We start from the raw sequence: 20,456 nt of genomic DNA, 5'->3' as shown, positions 1-20,456 counted from the left end.
AAGCTCCAGAGAAGTGGATTTGTTCCAAGGCCATTGTATTGCTGTTTTTATTACATCCACAACCTGTATCTCACAGAGGGAACTGAATAGCATCTTTTGCACAACTGCACCGACTGTTATGATTTAATTTGCTGCAAATTTATCATATTTGTTTGTATATGACTGTGCTGGCGTTCTTAATGTTGTGCACATCCCTTGTATAGCTCGACAACCCGAGTACATGGCGCACTGGATGCTAACAAATGCTCATGGTGTCTGTGATGCCATTTCCTGCGTCTTGTCCTTTCACTGGTTTACCTAGCGTCCTCATACAACCTTTACTATAGCACAAGAGACCTGAGGGGGGGCGCTGTTTCCACCATGACTTGTTTTGTAGGCCACTGAAAGGAAAGAAATGTGACGTACCAAAAGGGGCAGGGAGTTTGGCGGTGTATACAAGTATGCGCTCTCATTCATGCACAGTGATAGCAGTGCTCGTCGACAGCTAGGCCGTGCCACATCCTCGTCAAAACACAAAGCTCTGCTCGCTCAGGCTGATAGAAAGGGGCCGGTGAGTAAGAACTGTGTCTCGGGATGGTCTTTACTCTCACTCTCTCTCTCTCTCTCTCTCTCTCTCTCTCTCTCTCTCTCTCTCTCTCTCTCTCTCTCTGCAGTTTAGGAAGTAGCGGAGCAAATATGGCTGCAGGGGTTTTGAGAAAAAGATGTCGACAAGTCAAAAAAAAAAAAAGCTCACGTGAAAGCTGTCGTTATCCGTGCGTATTTAACGATAATGTCAGTGTGTTGCATTTCCTTGTCGGCGCAGTGCGTAGGGCTGTGCGGTGTTTACATGACGCACAGGAGATTTTCTTACCTCCGCGTTGACCTAACTGGGCGGCTTTTGAGCTTGTTTGGCCCGTAGCGGTATGAAATCAAGTTTACAGGCAAATGTTTGGCTTTTGAAAGTCACAACTAAATCTCAGCCTAATGCAAGCCATGCACCTGGTTATTAAAAACAGGCTGTGAAAATACATGTGGAAGAGGCCTCCTCTGAATATCTGCATGAAAAAAAATCACCTGTTATGACTGTCGACCTGTTTTTTTTTTTTTATTTAGATCTTGTCTTGAACAATCCAGGTAGTCCTCATGCCCACAACATGAATGTAGGCAAAAGTCCAAGTAAAGGTCATTCATTGACAAGCACTTGGCAGCTCTATTACGATACATATGCAGCTCTGTTATTAAGTAATACTACAGTGTGGTATGTCTGTGCCTATAATGTGTGATAGTAGCAAAAGAAAAAAATTAGCTTTGCTAGATAGGTGTGCAGAATGTCACCTACCAGTGAAGGTCAGTAAAACCTGGTTTGTCATGGTGTCCCTTTTGCAAGAGCATTTTACAAGCAAAGTTAACACGCTTTACTAGTACACATGACTGAACACCTTGCTTATTTTCATAAATAGAATATAGTTTTATTGACACCGGTGTAGGGGGTGCACACTACTGACCCCATTTCACACAGACCACGTGGGCAGGATATAATACCAGACAAATGTAACCTACATTTGCTGATCGTCTTTTGTAGTAGTGACTCTGTCTGATGCTTTAGTGTTTAATAATGACAACTGGAAGAAAGTTTTATGAGATGGATGATGTGGCGTTTGCGGTCTGAGTCAGATATGTGCACGAAGGCGAGGAGGGGGGTGGTTGCCATTATTAATTCACGTTAGACAGCATTTTGCATAGGCTTTGAAACATAGAAAATGAACACACCCTGATTATACAATATCCGTAACAGAAGCTGCGATTCGCTGAACGTCGTTGTAACCACAGTGGACTATACTTGCTGGCAGACGAGGATTTGCGAGTACTACGTCGCCAGTTTCACCCGGTATCTAAGCGGCGGAGCGCTGCGACCTTTCCCCTAGTTTCTGCAGCACAGGGTAGATCATGTGATGTTGGAAAGTAGCTGGGGGAAGGGACTGACTGCTGAAACGCCGAGCTGTGGATGCTGTTCCTTCTGAGGTCTGAAAACGCAGAAACAAACGTGTCCTGCTTTCAGAGTGCTCTTGTTGCATGAAATTAAAAAAAAAAAAGACTCTGCAAAGAAAAAGCATTGCTTTTCAGAAACGAAGCAGAGCTTCACGGGAGAAACGTTGCCGAAGCCATGAAAACGTGATGTCATTAATCATTATGATGAGATGCCAAACATTAACGTAACCTTGAGGACCGTCAGTTTTACGGGCCATACAGTCAGAGGTTAATGCAGGACTTTCCCAGTCGTTTTAGGCAGTTACCTAATTTGTATGCTCACCTGGCGTTTATATTTCCGACGGCAATTGAAGGCAGCTGGAAACAGCAACCACCCCTCAACGCCACAAGAGTTTCATCATCCAGCTGGTGGGTTGTAAGAATTTGTCAAGGATAAGCCTAAAAAATATGCCTAAAAATATTATTCCTTTGTCTACAACTCGTCACAGGCTCATTCACAGCTCATCCAAAGTTGCACAGTGTATATTATGGGCTTAATTTATGCTTGTGCATATGAAATAATTACATCTGAAATGTCTTATACATATAGCCAAGACCTTTGCAATTCTAACCACTGAACCACTTCTGCACAAGTAATTAATATAAAAGAAATACCAATGATATCTTAATATTAGTAGCCAGACGAGATAGACAAGAAATCTACGGTAGTCTTATATTCTGGGTAAGGTAAGCAGTGACAAGACCCACTTGCCAAAAGTCTTCCAATACTGATGGTGGAGGATAGATAGGAGTACAAAGAAAAGACATGGTCATGCCAACTCTTCTTCCTTAAAATCAATTCCCACTGTCCCATCTTTGTCTCCACACTCTTTTCCTCTTATATCCATTCCTATATCAAAGTCAAAAGAATTAATTTTAAAAATTGCATCTTAACACTATTTAAACATGTAATAGCTCAATTTAGGTTTACAAATGTGAAGTGAAACACGTTTCTTGTATTATATATATATATATATATATATATATATATATATATATATATATATATATATATATATGTTTTGTTTTGTGGTATAGGTTAAGATGCCACACCTGTCTAACCAGTTTAGAGGTGGGTAACAGTGGTAGAGCAGTCCCCTCCCTGTGCATCTCCTTTGGTGTCAGCTTGCAGGAACCAGCTTAGTTGATATAGTAACGAAATATAAGAGCATGCACATCAAGCTGATTTATGAAGGATATCGCAATATTCAAAATGGTTCCCAAAAAAGTACATGTGGCATTTGCGAGCATTAAAATGTTGGTAGTTAATAATCACTATTACTAAGAATTTTTAATGCGGGAAAACAGTAAACATTGCCAGTTTGGTGCTTTGCTTACTCTTTGTACTTATTAGGGTACTAAGTGTTGTGTATACCCTTAAGTTACAGTGCTGTCTCACATGATAGCTTTTTAGAAAGGACACACACAGCAGATAGTTCTCTGAGAAATAGTCAGATGATTGTGTTACAGTTGTGTGCTTGACTGGTCTTCACCAGGAGCAAAACATCAGTCTTTAGGTCTGAGAAAGAATCTAAACCAAGTTGTAAACAACCAAGATGATTCAGAGACCATCCGAAATAAGGTCTTTAGGCCAGTTTTGTGCTGCAATAACTAATAACGAAGACTCTACTAAACAGGGAAATATTGATCAGAGTAACTCAAAAGAGCTTCTCATCTAGCATGTGTGTTTCCTTGTTTTAGCACTGTAGCAATTTTGCTTCTAAACCTATATACTGTGCTTCTGAGCAAGCATGTACTCATCCATTGAACTCAGCATGAACTCTACCCCAGTATTGTTTTCAAAGCCAGTAAGAATCCTTTCACCACTTAGAGGACATTACCCTACAAAGAGCTTAAACTGATTAAATATTGGAAATCAGGACACCTGTGTTGTCTAGGAAAAATTACCACTGATTACAAGGAACTGTGACAGGAACTGGTCAACATTACAGATTGTTCTGTTATTGTCTGTGCAACAATTATTCACAGCTTCATCCAGATATCAGGATGTGGTAATTATACTTCTATATATCTAATAATTCTTGAGGTCCGTACCAATGTTTAATCTAACTTTGTGATGAATTTACTAGATGGAAATGACATCTGCATGAAGATAAATTGAGAAACGATTGCAGGGACAAAAATTAAAATGCAGACGAATCAGTGTTTTCAACATACATTTTTTATTGTTGATATAAACTCTCTTGAAACTTCCACTTCACTGACTTGATTATTTTGCACTTCCCTCTCCCTCAGTGACCCTGTACCGTAGTAGCCACCATGGCAGAAGCGCACCAGGCGGTGGCCTTCCAGTTCACTGTCACCCCTGATGGCATTGACCTACAGCTGTGCCACGAGGCTCTACGCCAGATCTACCTCTCTGGCCTCCACTCCTGGAAGAAAAGGTTCATTCGCTTCAAGGTGAGAGGTGTTTGACTTATGGTAGAACAAAATCCAGAGTTTCTGTACAGTATGAGGGACATTTTGTTGAGCTTTAACTGGGATACTGTTAATCTGTTTCCTTCTATTAGTATCTGACACTGTTTTCTGTTGGTTTCTGTTCTTAGTATTTAGTAAATAAACAGCATCATAGGGGGCCTGTTAGCGCTGTGTTTTTATTTACTGATTGCTATCCTACTGTAAGTCTGTTTGTTAGGTTTCAATGACTCACTCACACTAGAAGGTCACCTACTCTCATACAAGCAGCCAACAGTGACAGTAACCTTCCTGTCTGTTCTCTGTGTCCTAGCCTTTGGCCTAGTTGTCTATTTACACACAGTCATACTGAGTCATTCAAATCCAGAGACCTGCTAGCATTTTCACACATTCATCTTCATCTTTTGTTTAGATGTTGGTAATTAATGATGACTCATATGTATCAGTAGGAGAACACTATAATATAAAATGTTATGAAATCAGTGATTTTTATGAACTATAGACTAATATATTGTTTGCTCTCTGTGACCTTGATGACCTTTGTAACCCTCCATGTGGTTGTACTTTTCCACAGAATGGGGTGATGACTGGTGTGTACCCAGGCAGCCCTGCTGGGTTCATGGTAGTGGTTGTGTCCTACATGTCATACAATAAATATCAACAGCTAGATCCATCTCTGGGGTTGATTGCCAAGCTGGGCCAACACATACCTATCAGGTAAGGCTGCTGATATCTTGATGTTCTAGGATCCTAGGATGACATGGTGTTTGCCTTTTTGTTTCCTTTAAGCAGACAGAGAAAGACAAAAACCCTCCTTTACGGGCCTTATTAAAAAATGTGGAACATTGACAAACTGTATTCATGTCTAGAGATAACTACCATGGTATATTATACATATTTGTTCACAGTGTGGTACAGTAGTAGAGAATAAGCCACTGAAAAAATATAGTGAGGTTATTTACCAGGTTTGTAGTAGGAGGTTAGCCAGAAAACATTACAGACAGTATACTAGATCCAACATGAAACTGCCACTGCTATGCATGCTATGCAGTGGAATTTTTTTTTTTTTTTTTGCTATGTTTATACAACTATGCACATACCTCAGGTATTTACAAGAAAACGTAAAGGCCTGTTTCTCCAAAAGCCCTAGGTGTAGTCACAGATTGTAAAGTAGTTGATTTATTTTTAGTCTCATTCCAAAATCAAATTTTGTTCAGCCAGCCACACCTGATCTTCATGTTTGCTCACAGTGTTGATTTTGGTCAGTGGTATTGTGAACACTTCTTTTCCATATAAAGCTTTAATGCCTCTCTTATCAGCAAAGATGGGGATTTTCCCTTAAGTCAAGGACGTCGTTTATGACAAGTTGTTAAGGTTATTACTCTCAGAAATGTCAAAAACTTTTAATAGTGCAGGTACATATGTGTTAAGTTAGAACACCTGTTGGTGTTGAACTGTTTCAAACACTGGGGTAAGAGATAAAAACGTACTTCTTAAATTTGACATTGACTACACTGAGTAATAAAGGTTAAGGGTTTTATAATTGACATTTGATCAGTCATAGTGTGTGTGTGTGTGTGTGTGTGTTTTACTCCTGACAAGATAAATGATATGGGTTGTTAATCAGTCATGGTTTAACGTGACTTTGTTGACTTTGGACTGAGCAAAGACTGGCAGGTGCTTAATGACATTTATGGTCCAGTGTTTCTATTGTGTTGTTGTAGTGCACATTCTTTTAGATTGCTTAACCGGTCAAGCTTGAAAATGAAATGGCCTCTGTTATAACCCTAACATACTCACCATACACATACATACACATTACTACAATGATATGTTATTCTTTACAGACCCACTGTTAAGTCCCATTTTTCATAACAGTATTATTCTTGAGTGAGAAAGAATAATCTCCCATACTTTTATGTTTACACTGTTGCATTGTGTTGTCCCCTTTGTGTCTTTGTCGTAGTCTCATCCTCTTTGTTTTCCCTTCTCTGTCCACAGCCGTTACATGTCCACAGACAGCCAGAGGATAGTTGGAGGAGTTCTGGTGGGCACAGGCCTGTGGGTCACCATAATCATGATTATGAGGAATGTCCTAAAGTGCCTGCTGTCGTGGCATGGCTGGATGCATGCGCGCCATGGCTCCGTGTCCTGGTCTACTCGACTGTGGATGGTGAGCCAGTGAATGTGCTCCTCTGTTCACTAGTCACTTAAGGGCAGATTCATACTGGAATGTCGTAGTGGTATTGTTTCTCACATGAGTGACCTGTCCCTGTATATGAAAGACGTTGTCACAGCTTATGAGAGGAAAGAGCCACACAATGGCTACACAATTTGTGCTGCAAGGGCTTGACTGTAATTAAGTGAATATTCTAAATATAATAGGTTTAACCTTTTGTAATATTGAGTGCTGAACTCCATTTAAATTGTGATGCATTGTTATGCATTGCTGTAGGATATTCATTTCATTTTGATGTAGATCTTAAAAGATACCTAGGTACAATTAAACTCCTATGTAAAGCGTATTGCATATTGCATATACTATGAGTGCTACTTTGTCCTTTTTAGTTTAACCTGCTGTTTACGTGTTTGCACTTTGCCTCATATCCTGCAGGTTTCCAAGTGAAACACACAGTTGCTGTAAATTCCCTTTGCCCTCTCCCCTCTCCCTTATCTCTTCTTTCTTGTCCAGTTGTTAGTGAAGGTGTTCTCTGGAAGGAAGCCAATGCTCTACAGTTTCCAGAACTCCCTGCCACGGCTACCTGTTCCCTCTGTCAAGGACACCTGCAGAAGGGTATTTTCCACCTGCCATGTCATTTCTTGTCTGAACGTGCTTTGTACATATTCCTGATTGTTTGTAGTGGTCCTAGTTATCAGACCAGAACCAAAGTTTGCATTTTGAAGAAAATTAGAGACAGCTTATCATTCTCAAATTTTCTTTGAGTAACCAGTTGAGATAAAAAGCTATTCAATACTATGAAACTGGTTGTAAATGCTAATCTCTGTGTGTCATGCAGCAGAGGGCTCTGTTTGAACAGCGAGCAAAAACCTGCTTTAAGCAGTTAAATTCCACTCAACGTCACAACGCCATAAGTCACATCTATGTCTAGACTCCAAAAAGAATTTCAAATCTGGCCATGAGAATAAGCAGTTCAAACAAAAAACTGTGTAGGTTTTGATTTGGGTAAATTTACATTTTTCCTCAGGTCATTTTCTTTTTCCCTTGACTGGGTTCCCCACGGCAGAGCCACTAAACAAACATCCTGTCTGCCTGCCATTATCTGTCAGAGAAGAAAGAGCAGATGACTAGTTTTTCTGGATTGTCTTCTCTGCCCTTGTTTAAAACTGGTGACCCCTGGCTTCACTTTTTGTGACCACATCTCTCTGTGTTTACAGTACCTGGAGTCAGTGCGCCCACTGATGGATGATGAGCAGTATGAACGGATGAAGGGCTTGACTAAAGACTTTCAGAAGAACCTGGGACCCAGGCTGCAGTGGTACCTCAAACTCAAGTCGTGGTGGGCCTCCAACTATGTGAGTCAAAAAGAATTCCTCTCCCTTTCTCTCCTCTCCACTCTTTTATCGCAGTTTTGGACACTGTCCTGGGTCTTGATTCAGCTTCAAGAAAAGCAGCATGTTGAATAATGTCACCCTCTGTTACTTTCTCCCCTCCCCCTCTTTGGGTTGCACAGGTCAGTGACTGGTGGGAAGAATATATTTACCTCAGAGGCCGTGGGCCCATCATGGTCAACAGCAACTATTATGCCATGGTAAGACTCTTCTACTCAGCCTTTTGTTTGAAGAAGCTTATTGCTTAATGTTTGAAGATTAAGCATGAAGCTTCTCCTTATAAGTGGTGATTGATTCTCTGAAGGTGTGTAGTAAATTCCAAATGCTTTTGATAGTTGGACGATGTCCAGGTGAGTGTGACCTTTTTGCAGCACTGTGACTGCATTCATTTAGTGATGTAGAGACTTTGATGCAAAGGCCCTGGGGTATTATTTACTGCAGCCGGGTGGGCATGAGACACTGCTTATCAAGCTGATAAATGGGACCATAGTATACCAGCACTATCAAAATGTCTTGTCATGCAGCTCATACCAAATGCATCTCTGCTCTTGCTCACGAAGCCATGTCACAAAAACACAGATGTCAAAGGAGGTAGATTCTGTAAAGGGGTCAGTGTAACAACACTCTGCATGTTTGGAATAGCAGGTCATGATGGCTGCTGTATATGTACTTACAGTACTCGACCAAAATAACAGGAAAGAATCTATGGATGAGTCGCACAGTAACATTGTGTCCAGGGTGTTCTTCTGTTGGTATTTACGGGTCACGTCCTATGGCCATGTCTTTTTCGGGACAACGTAACACGTTGGATGAAATGTAGCTGATTATTGATTTATTAATATTAATCTCCTTCTCTCCAGGATTTCCTGTATGTGTTCCCCACCTCCATACAGGCTGCCAGAGCAGGTAATGCAATCCATGCCATCATGCTCTACAGGAGAAAACTGGACAGAGCCCAGATCAAACCAGTGAGTATAGAGCTCTTCTGTTTCCTTGTTCCAAAATTATTTTGTTGAACCCTGGTTAATCTATAAACATTCCTCGAGCTGTGATACGGGAATTTATTAGTGCATGTTTGACCGTAGCAATCCTAAGTAAATGTTTCACATGTTTATAATTTATTGATTAACAGCTGTTATCATAGTGTTTGTCTTTTAAGTTTACAATGACAGCTGCTTATCTCTCACAACCTGTTCTTGTGTACCTAAAGTAAGTTTGTTATCCACAGTCTCACCCGATGATGTAGATGATTGATGTTGTCCACATTTTAGTGTGTCTAACTGACTTTGGAATGAGCCAAGCACTGTGCTTTTTGCTTGTTTTGATGAAAATACAGCTGTGATTGTGCATTTTCTGAGTGAAGCTTAGTGAATTAAGCTTAATGAATACTGGTGATTTTACTCACACCCAGTAGTGTTATCTTTTCACGCACCTTTGTCAGCCCTTTTCCCTTTTACCAGTCTGCATGATGCTTAAGTGTGAATAATTCTTTTTACGTTTGCACAATACTGACACACACTGAGCGACATGTTGCATAAACATACACTGATCCCTGATTGTATACATATATACAAACAAGCAATGCATGAGCTCGCTCTGTTACACACTTACATTCAGTTGTCTCTGTTACTGTTTTGTCCCTTCGCTGTGTCGGACGCTGCGTTAGATATACTTGCTGGTGAACAGGGTTCCTCTGTGTTCGGCTCAGTGGGAGCGGATGTTTAACACCACCCGCGTCCCTGGTGTGGAGACAGGTAAGAGGAGGGCACATCTCCACCGTGCCCTCTGACCCCCTACCTTGTGACCCTAGCCACTGCAACGGCGACAGCCATTGGAAACCCTGACTCCTAGACTCATTGTCAACAGCACAGCCCTGAAAAAAATTCTGCCTCTCATTGGCTTTCATACATATGATTATTCAAATTGGTTTAAGTGATTTGTCAAATCTAGATGTCCTGAAAGTACCTACACTATAGTTCAGATCCTACAGTTGCATCAGGGTTTTGCTGGTGGCATTGAGTTGGTAAGCCACTGGTTTCTGGACCCTGCTCATGTCTCCTTTCCCGGCAGCCTTCTGAGATCTCTCCTGCTCCTAAAGACTGCTTGTCAAACCAATCCTCATTGCTCCCTCTCCACCTCATCCGTGCTCCTGTCCCTGTAGGTGTGTGTGTGTGTGTCAGCTGCTGCCGCTGCTGCTTTTCTTGGGATATTAGTGAATTAGTTTGTCATCTCTATGTTTTTGACTCTCCCCTTTTGCTTTTCAGCTCATGCTCCTACACACTATTCCCATGTGCTCAGCCCAATACGAGCGTATGTTCAACACCAGTCGTGTCCCAGGTGTAGACACAGGTAGAGTCTTTAGCAGTGCCGCCTCCTCCACACTACTCCTACTGTACTTCTCCTAGGGACATTTTTGTCCTTCTGTTTTGTAATTGGAAATAATATAAACTCAGTGAATTAATAATGCATGTGTGCTGGTCTATGCACATGTTAAGGACTAATTTGCATGCGACTGAAACCTAGTGTTTGAGTTTGAGAGAGCGATGCAGCAGTAGTGTTAAGGTAAGACCTGGAAATGTCACACAGTGCTGTGCTTTTTTGATATTATACTTATGGATTTTATTCATCCAACTTAATTTTAGTATATGTTCCAAAGTGCTAGTTACTGAAATACAATAATCACCTTTACTCCTGGATGATGCCCATGGGAAGGTGTTACCTAAAAATAGTGAATGGCCTCTGAGAGGGCAGGAAGCTGTTCTGCTGCAGAAATTCCATAATATAAAGCAACTTGGTATTAAGACCTGTTGTACAGTCGAAGAACTAACATGATATGTAACATTTATGCTTGGTGTGGAAAGGATTTCTAATTTGTGGCATAACATGCAGTTCTATAACCAAGACAAGGACCTGTTCAACATGAAAGCCCAAAGCTGGAAGCCTCAGAACCAAGACCTGGAGCTTCAGGCCTGTCGTTTAAATGTATGACACAGTGTGGACTTTACTGACACATTAGACACTTGGGCCCTGGCAGACTGCTTTTAACTCTCTGGCAGTGGAAGTTTCAGTCAGTTGAATTGGGAGAGAAAAGTAGTGAGGTTTAGTGAAAAATGACTACTTTTGAGTTCTACATTTTAATGATAATTATATTGTAAAAGAAACAGAATTTATTAAAATTAAAATGTTATGATACAAGTCTGAAGTTACCTGTCAGGTTGTAATAGTTAGCATTTGTAGGTTTTGGAAGATAGGATAGAAAGATGGGGGCGACTGATCCTAGTAATGCATTCATGGAGCACCAGTGAAAAAATATGGCAGTTTTTTTTGGTATTCATATTGCTGGAGGTGTCTTTACTGCAAGAGGAAGCACTATAAGCTAAGTATTACCTGGATGTGAGGTGGTGGTTGTTGTTGTTCTCAGGGTTGTCCCTTGTGTAAGTATCCCCTCCTTTGTCTTGCCTGTAACAAGGGCAATGTTTATTTGAACATTATGAGCATCAGCTATAAAATACATTTGTATCCAAGATGCAAACAGTGTTTTTGACTTTGGTCCTCTTGGTTGTGCACAGTGCTGTTCAAACAAACATTGCCTCAAGTCATTGTATTCCAAACCACTGTCCTGTTCCCAAATTACTTTTCCTTTTCATCTCACTTCCTGCACTTCCCATTTCAAGCTGCTTTAGTTTATGAACTGGATAGTCCTGCCCCACCCCCACCTCCATCATGTAGTACCACTTCACTTTCAATTGAGAAGTTTTTTGCTCTTCAAAAGAATATAATTTCATAACAAGGATGTTCACAAAAATAAAAGAACCAGCCCTAAATTAAGTATTTTACTCACAGCACAAATCTGGTATTTTGGATATCACATCATTTTACCACTGGGACAAAAAACTGGTCACTCACACTTCTGTTATGCCCAGAAATGAAATGCTGTGACATTCATACTCCGTATGAACTGCTCCTTCTTTTTCACTTTTTTTAACTCATAAAGACCTTTGCAGCAACATTTTAATTACATTAAATCTTATATTATAAGCTGCACTAAGATACAAAACTCTCCCTGACACCAGCTCCTACTCTTCTCAACTCTCTTTTCTTTCTTTGCCTCCGTTTCTCCCTCCTTAACATTGGTCCCTCTCTCCCAGACAACCTTCAGCACATGAATGAGAGCAAACACATAGCTGTGTACCACAAGGGCCGTTTCTTCAAGGTGTGGATGTTTTATGACGGGCGGCTGCTGTTGCCAAGGGAGATCGAGCAGCAGATGGAGAGGATCTTGGCAGACAAGTCAGAGCCCTTACCAGGGGAGGAGAGACTAGCCGCGCTCACTGCAGGGGACAGGTGGGTGGTATTATATAGCGCGGAGCTGCAGCCAGTATTTACGAGGCTACGCAATTTGCATTATGTAACACATGTACATAGATGGACATTTATTGCAATTGAATGAACCTGTTTCAAGGTTCATTCAGCAAGGTAATAATTTGACATTTGACATTAAAGAACTGTATCCACGTTAAGTACTGAGAGGTGAAACACTTTCTAAATGACTTCAGACATATCTGTGGCTCTGTAATTTTTGTTACTTACTGGCTGACAAATATGCTGATATCTGTGATAAGATAAAAGCTAATAACACTGACCCATTGTTTTTGAAGCTAGTAAAGGGTGTGGCAGTGACCACAGGAATGCAATGTACCTCTCTCCCACGCATCACACTTGTCTCATACAGATGAGATACACACAAGCTTGGCTTTTGTAATGCACGGACTCAGATGTGCTTGACCATAAAATAACAGAAAAGATTAACATGATTCCTGTTACAGTGTTCCCTGCGCTGAACCCTTGTTTTTTTTTTTTTTTTTTTTTTTAACGCATTTGACGATCACACAGTTGTGTCTATACTTTTTGCACTATGATATCAGTATCAGCTTTCCTGTTTGTTAATATTCTGCAGGACCCCATGGGCAAAGGCCCGTGAAATGTACTTCAGCCGTGGTAAGAACAAGCAATCTCTGGACGCCATTGAGAAGGCGGCCTTCTTTGTAACCCTTGATGACACCGAACAGCGCTACGAAGCAGACAATCCGGTTAAGTCTCTGGACCGTTATGCCAAGTCCCTGCTCCATGGACAGTGCTATGACAGGTGGAAAAGATAAAGCCGATGTATTTTGTTGCTGAATATCAAAGAGGGTGTGGTGCAAGTTCTTTTAAAAATAAACTAAAGGTGTTCATTATTTGTTTTCATTCAGGTGGTTTGACAAATCCTTTAACCTGATAGTGTTCAAGAACGGCACAATGGGGCTGAACGCAGAGCATTCCTGGGCAGACGCTCCAATCGTCGGTCATCTGTGGGAGGTTTGTCAATCCAATTTAAACCGGCTTCTAATCACATTGTCACCTAATTATGAGTATATGTATTACCATTATCATATTTGCCATTATCATAATAAGGTGAATTAATACAGTTTAACAAGATTGGGGGGGAAAAGATTTTATTTTCTGTTTGACACAAGGTTTATGCTTAAAGCATTCAAAGTTTTAACACGGAAAAGTTAAAGAGCAATCAGTGAATTTCTTGTCGATCATTTAATTGAGTTAAACGTGTTTAAATTTGACTGTTTTGCAGCATGTGTTGTCCATGGACCCTGTTAAGCTGGGATATACTGAGGATGGTCACTGCTGTGGAGAGCCACACCCCAACCTTCCAGGTCCTCAGAAACTGCAGTGGGACATCCCTACAGAGGTAGGACTGCCAGAACATCAATCACGCTGCAGGACTGTACCTTTGATCTTGATAGTCACAGGCCTTGGCTTCCCTCTACTGGTAGCTTGAACTACGTGCACCAGTGGGATGCATGAGCCTTCTGGGTAGTGTATATTTGAAATTTTTAAAGTGGCATTAAAATGAGTTATGTCAATTTAAATAGCTTTAGCGTAATAGCCTTAAATTGTTAGCTTTCTTATTAACAAGAATGTATTATGAATATGTTGTCATTGTTGCCATGTCTTGATCGGCTTAATCTAGCATACCACTCTGTCACTTCCTTTAGTGCCAGGAAACCATCCAGAGCTCTCTGACATTAGCCAGGACTCTGGCAGATGATGTGGACTGTCACATTTTCCCCTTCACTGACTTTGGCAAGGGTCTGATTAAGAAATGCCGCATCAGTCCTGATGGCTTCATCCAGATCGCCCTACAGCTGGCCCATTACAGGGTTAGTACATTCATCACACTGGTTTACAACTTACTCTTAACTCTTGTACACATGTATTTATTTGATGCCTAGTGGCCTTTACATCTCTTGCTTATAATGTTAGGTGTATTAAATATACCAACAATTGAAATATTTTACCTTTTTTACAGTAAATAATTTATCACACCAATTGTTATGTATCAATCTGTTTGCAGTTTAGAAATTTAAGCGTGTAATGTTGCTGCAGTGCTCTTAAATCCCAGCAGAGGGCAGTCACAACTTGACTGAACAACATACCACTGAAGACTCAAACGCTATCACTGAATGATTTACTCAAAACATTGTTCAGCTGTAGTTTCATGCTGTACTTTCCTGTTATTTTTGCAGTTTATTTGATAAGACAAAGCACAGCATGAGCACACGAGGGCAGTATTTGCACATCTCTCTGCTGGCATTTAATTCATTTATGTAGCTGCCTTGACAATGGCAGTTTAGATGTATTTCATTATGCTTCTGGTATTTAGTCAATCCCTTGTAAGTGTAAATGCGAGCCTCCTGAAAGTCACTGGCTTTTTCTTTTTTTTTTTTTTTAATTATCAACAACTTACTTTGGTGTTTCCCTTTAATCCTGACCTCTCTCTGTGTTTATCTCTCTCAACAGGACAAAGGGAAGTTCTGTCTGACGTACGAGGCCTCCATGACACGTTTGTTCCGTGAGGGCCGAACAGAAACTGTGCGCTCCTGCACGATGGAAACCTGTACTTTCGTTCGCTCCATGATCAGAGATGAGACAGTAAGGCTAACCAGCAGCAACACACCTCACCTCCAGTTACAGTGCTACTTTTAGTTACTGAGTCATTGTTAATCATTCAACCAGTATCATCTTCAATTTTTTTGTTTCACTTTTGTCTCTATTCCTGTCCTTCCAGAGAGAGGAGCGCCTCAAGTTGCTCAGACTGGCTGCAGAGAAGCACCAAAACATGTACCGCCTGGCTATGACAGGAGAGGGCATTGATCGCCACCTTTTCTGTCTCTACGTGGTTTCCAAATACTTGGGAGAAGATTCACCTTTCCTCAGAGAGGTATGAACAGTTGTTATCAGTTGTTGTGAGATTTGTTCATTACTCACATACAGTGGCAAAAAGTTCAGAGGTTTGAATTATAAAAGACAGTTTCAAGGTTTGGGTCTCAACCTAGGTCTAGGCTTAAGGCGCTTTTTGAAAAACAAATCAAACTGAGTTTCTCGGATTTTGTTTGGACTTGTTGTAAATTAAGCTGAGTCCTCAGTTTACTAAAGGAAGATGAGTCAACTAAAAAGAAATCTTGTTCAGGACAAGTGAAAAAAAAACTACATCATTTTCACATGTGTTTCAGAACGTTACCTTTTAAAGCCAAGATGAATTATTCTAGATAAAGTTGTATTTCTGATGTAATTATTTAAGCTGTTTGGGATCATGGCCCATAAAGTTTAGAGGTGCAGGCATATCTGTCCACCTTTCACTTACTTGTGACACGGTATATTAAAGTCCAGCTCATCACTCATCTGTCACAAAAAAAAGTTGCATGAGCTGAGAACACAGCATACGTTTCCTTTGACTGCAAATTAAATTCATGTTACCTTTATGTTTAGGTCCTGTCTGAGCCGTGGAGGCTGTCCACCAGTCAGACTCCTCTGCAGCAGGTTGAGCTGTTTGACCTGGTCAGACACCCAGAATATGTGTCCTCCGGGGGTGGGTTTGGTCCGGTGAGTTATCCATCAGATTTGACAGTAACTTTTAAAATGAACAGAGTTCATCTTCCCGCAAATGAAAAACATTAAGCCATGCAAGTCATGTCCTTAATGGATGAGTCCATCCCTCATAAGTATTTGTTTGACTCCGCTAAGTGATATCATGTTAAAATGAGTGTGTATCCATTCGGCTGTGTTTATGTACATTGTGAATTAGGAAATAAACGCGTTACATATACATCAGAAATGCACACTTTTTGGAAGTATAATTTGGAAACATTGAGATCATTCTAGAGAAACAATTCACTTTTTCTTTCCTCTTGTGTCAAAAAAGGTGGCTGATGATGGTTATGGTGTCTCCTACATCATTCTTGGTGAGAACCTCATCAACTTCCACATCTCCAGCAAACACTCAAGCCCAGAAACTGTAAGTTCACCAGTTTTCCACAAATTTTGCTTTAATCTGTGTCCATTATTTTACGACAAGGAGTTTTTGAAATTTTCTTTCCTCTGTTTTGTTTTGTTTTTTTGCTTCATTTCAGGACTCACACCGTTTTGGCACCAACATCAAACAGGCCATGCTGGACATTCAAGACCTCTTCCAGCTCGACAAGAAAGCCAAGTGATCGCCCCCCATATGGGTGGAAAAACACAAGATGCCGTTTTTAGCAAAACATATATTCTTCTTGAAACTTGTACAGAATGAAATTTTGGGTTATTTTTAAGTTAATTGATGTTACAGATGTATGGATGATTGAGAAGTATTTGGAAAAAAAAACAAAAACATTACTGTTGATGTTTGTGAGGCATTTATGTGTACTGTATGTATAAGTAGGGTGAGATTCAGGTGGCATCAGGTACAGGTAGTGCACAGATCAAAGTTTTTATTCACAGGACTGTACACACCCGTGCCTTAGTGACCCACTAATGTAAAAAGGGCAGAAAGGGAGGTGAAAATTAGAGCCACACTAGTTTGAGATGAGAAGTCAGAATTACCTTAGTAGAGACATTTCAGCTGAAGGATTGTTCAGTAGCATCATCCCATGTTCAATCACATTTTAAGTTGAGAGATGGTGCAATATTTTTACCAGTTTTTGTCCCAATTTTGAAAATCCATTGAACTTTTTTTTAAAGTTTCTTCTCGTATCCTCAGTTGTCAGCACCTGAGTCATGTGTAACTGGCCAAAGCAGCAAATTTGATGTAGAATATTGTAAGAGGTTGCATGTTGTTGTGTAGTGTCCAGTAATTTAATTTCATAATGCTCAGTTTAAATACTGAGTCAGATTCATTAGACTGTACAGTTGTATCCAGTGATCTTAAACGTGCTGAAGCCTGTAGGAGCAAAACTGTAGATCTATGATAACAGCATAAATATTCGGCTTTCACTTTTGGAAAGTGATCCATTGTGATTCTGGATACCAATACAGAAAACGTAGAGCTGTTGCTGCTGTCTAACCAATGGATTTGTATTGCCTTTCTGACTCAAGTGCACAGCCAGTGTTGTTTGTTCTTTTTAGCTGCTATGGTTTTATGATGTAGCGACAAAGGCAGATCATGTGTATGTGCGTGTGTTTGTTGTTTTCATACTCAGGTTTTACTAACTTGGCCTAGTATTCTGTGGTGCTGGCTGCAGCTTATGAAGACTAGTGCTTATGTTGGCATGTATATGTGCAACAGTAGAGGAAGTTGAGATGCAGTACGATACCATGTGATCTTGATAAGCTGGCTTGCTGTTGAAGTGAAGGGTTGGCAGGACAGGGTGTGCGTCTGGGGTGAGTGTGGCACAGCGTGTAACCAATGGTGACTTTGTTTCTAGTGTTTAAAAGAGTTGGATAGCTGTTCTTTAACTCCATTGTGTGCTCCATGACTGGCCCTTTAGTTCAAAGGAACCAGATCCTAGCTACCTTGGTAGCCTTTTGTCAGATGAAGATGAATTACTAACATTTATCAGCAGACCGTCAAGTTGTCAGTTACAGTGCAGTGGTGATGCAGCTGTTGTTGCCTAGTGAAGGTGAGGTGCAGAATCGCTTAGTGAGTTGTTGTGTCTCCCCAGTACAGTAGGAAATCAGTTTGTCTTGGAGTTATGCTTATGAAAGGTAGAGGGGCTGTCAGGATTAGGAATGCATTTCTGTTATTATGTATATGTTGTCAGTTCATCACATTATTTATTTTTTTCCCCATGTTTTAACCTCTTTATTCACACCACAAACTGCTTGAGACATGTGTATTTACCAGTTGAATTTGGCAAATGATAAGCACTAAGTTAAAGCTTCACTGATTTAAGAAGTGAAACAGACGAAATGCTTCCTGTTGTTTTTTGACATGACAGTTTTGTTTTCTCAGATTTCACTAGTATGTTGTAGTTGTATGACTTTTTATCTCGGTAGACCTCATGTTTACACTGCTGCATGTTTTTTTTTGAAAATGAAGCTGTAAATGTTTGCCTTTAAATTAAAGATGTGTAAAAAGACAAGCAGCTGATATACCAAAACAAGTTTTAACAATAAAGTGAATGTCAGACAGCTGTATCATCTCTGAGTGTGTCATCTTTTACTCAGTTTTGTTTTATTTTGTTTTTTTTATTCATTTGAATAACTCCTTAACTAGAGGTGGAAAAGCACTGTATTTATCACCAGTGTCAAACACTGTGATGACTACAAATATCAAGATTTTTGATAAACAATTAAACAATTAGCTAATTAAATGATTAGTCGATTGATGGAAAAGTAATGATCAAAAAAATGATTTTGGTCTCAATTGATTAAATGTAATTAATTTCAGTTTAGTTCATTGTTCTTTAAATATCCAAATATTAAATGTCCTAGTTTGTCTAGTTTCAGTCTCAAATGTGAAGATTTGATGATTTTCAGAATAGCTTTGGGTTTTAGTTTGTGGGTTGGACAAAAGAAATCTTTTTAGGAAACTATGATGGGGATTTGAAAATAATAGTCAAATTAATCAATAATTAAAACATGATGTAGTTACAGTCATGCTAGCCACACTTTAAGACTGTACATAGTGTTTCGCTGTTGTCTCCGTGCTAACATGCTGATGCTAAGCAGGTACAATGGTTACCATGTTCACCAGCTTAGCTCAGTCTGTTAGCATGTTAACATTCGCTAATTGGCACTAAACCCAAAGTATTTGGTTACAACCCGAAGCAATGGACAAATTGAATTTTGCATATGGGAGAGATGCAGAGTGCACATGCCTTGGCCAGGGGCTGTGGCCTGTGAGACCGTGAGTAAGGAGGCTGTTGCCTTCATTACATTACAAATTAGATTGTAGCCATAATTTTTAAAGGAAATCCATACAGAAATTGTTTCAGTATTACATCGTTAGAATATGTATCAAGCAAGACCCTGCTTGATACATATTCTAGCTGAAAAAAGAAAATAATGTGTTTGAAAAAAAAAAAAAATTGCAAAAGCAGACTGCACAGTGAAACCGTGAGTGAGGAGGCTGTTGCCGGCATAAGGGAGAGATGCAGAGAATGGTTGACACCACGACAGAGGAGGGGGGCGGGATTGTACGGGCCGCAGGGCTTTGCTTCAGGGTTTTCCAGCCACACCCCCAGTCGAGGCATAGACGCTCTACATCTCTACCATTTACAAGGAGCATCCCTTTCGCTCAGGGTTTTCCAGCCACGCCTCCAGCCGAGGACTGGGCACTCTGCATCTTTACCATTTACAAGGAACATCCCTTTCGCGCAGGGTGCTGTTTTTGCAAAAAAAAAAAATTTTTTCAGTGTTTATTTTTTTCAGCTGTCCCTTGTTGTGGACATCGGGTCTTGCTTGATACATCATATAATGATGCAATGTTATGATACTGAAATCATTTTATTAATTCTGAAACTTAAGTGATAAAGAAAGGAGACATATAAGTTATGAGACATCACGTGGCCCCTCCTAGGGGAGTCCTGATCAGGGAGTGGAGGGCTTTCGCTCAGCCACTGTTGCTTGCATATGGGAGAGATGCAGAGTCCACAGGCACAATATACAATCATTTAAAAGCTTTTTTTGGCAAACTACTTACCCTGTTTATTTACATATATCTGATAAAAATGGATTAAACTTATATGTCTCCTTTCTTTAACATGTTCTCTCCTTTGGGATTACATTGTAGCCTTGATTTGCTAGCTGGCATCTTTCATCTTTCATCTTTACACACAAACCAACCGACAAGTTGCAATAGTAAAGGTCTGACTGAAAAGTGCTAATTTCCTCCTTCATTTAAAATGATATCCATAAAAACAGTTCAAAATTGAAGTGTTCAAATATGTATTGTTTATGTAACTTTTTATCTGCTTTAATGTTCATGAACATAATTTTTAAAGGAAATCCATACAGAAATGATTTCAGTATTACATCATTAGATTATGTATCAAGCAAGGCCCGATGCCAACTACAAGGGACAACTGAAAAAAAATAATGTGTTTGGAAAAAAAATTGCAAAAGCAGAGTACACAGTGAAACCGTGAGTGAGGAGGCCGTTGCCGGCATATGGGAGAGATGCA

The 20,456-nt window shown here is 40.1% G+C and overlaps 1 protein-coding gene across 3 annotated transcripts; it reads left to right on the top strand.

Annotated features, from left to right (window-relative positions):
• The first annotated feature begins 416 nt into the window (after window positions 1-416).
• cpt1ab (carnitine palmitoyltransferase 1Ab (liver)) lies at window positions 417-18,466 on the top strand. 3 transcript variants are annotated; one of them, XM_041039202.1, is made up of 19 exons: window positions 417-550; window positions 4,264-4,428; window positions 5,018-5,160; window positions 6,445-6,616; window positions 7,136-7,237; window positions 7,840-7,977; window positions 8,136-8,213; window positions 8,874-8,981; window positions 9,680-9,767; window positions 12,162-12,357; window positions 12,971-13,159; window positions 13,266-13,371; window positions 13,643-13,759; window positions 14,067-14,231; window positions 14,872-15,003; window positions 15,140-15,292; window positions 15,841-15,954; window positions 16,274-16,366; window positions 16,482-18,466. In XM_041039202.1, exons 2-19 carry the CDS (start codon window positions 4,288-4,290, stop codon window positions 16,563-16,565), a joined length of 2,319 nt encoding a protein of 772 aa, XP_040895136.1. In that variant the 5' UTR covers window positions 417-550; window positions 4,264-4,287; the 3' UTR covers window positions 16,566-18,466. The 3 variants fall into 3 exon arrangements, with proteins under 3 accessions (XP_040895136.1, XP_040895135.1, XP_040895137.1); XM_041039201.1 differs by lacking the exon at window positions 417-550 and adding an exon at window positions 2,112-2,376; XM_041039203.1 differs by lacking the exons at window positions 417-550; window positions 9,680-9,767 and adding exons at window positions 2,116-2,376; window positions 10,278-10,362.
• Window positions 18,467-20,456: the final 1,990 nt, after the last annotated feature.

This window comes from Toxotes jaculatrix, chromosome 5 (assembly GCF_017976425.1).
Source record: "Toxotes jaculatrix isolate fToxJac2 chromosome 5, fToxJac2.pri, whole genome shotgun sequence".
Taxonomy (NCBI): domain Eukaryota; kingdom Metazoa; phylum Chordata; class Actinopteri; family Toxotidae; genus Toxotes; species Toxotes jaculatrix.
This window is presented reverse-complemented; position numbering and strand designations above follow the sequence as displayed.

Bases quoted from the DNA above. Each gene is read 5' to 3' on its own strand.
- cpt1ab (XM_041039202.1), top strand. From the start codon at position 4,288: ATGGCAGAAGCGCACCAGGCGGTGGCCTTCCAGTTCACTGTCACCCCT. The intron at 13,372-13,642 runs GTTTGTCAATCC...ACTGTTTTGCAG, and splicing joins TCGTCGGTCATCTGTGGGAG to CATGTGTTGTCCATGGACCC. The intron at 15,004-15,139 runs GTAAGGCTAACC...CTGTCCTTCCAG, and splicing joins CCATGATCAGAGATGAGACA to AGAGAGGAGCGCCTCAAGTT.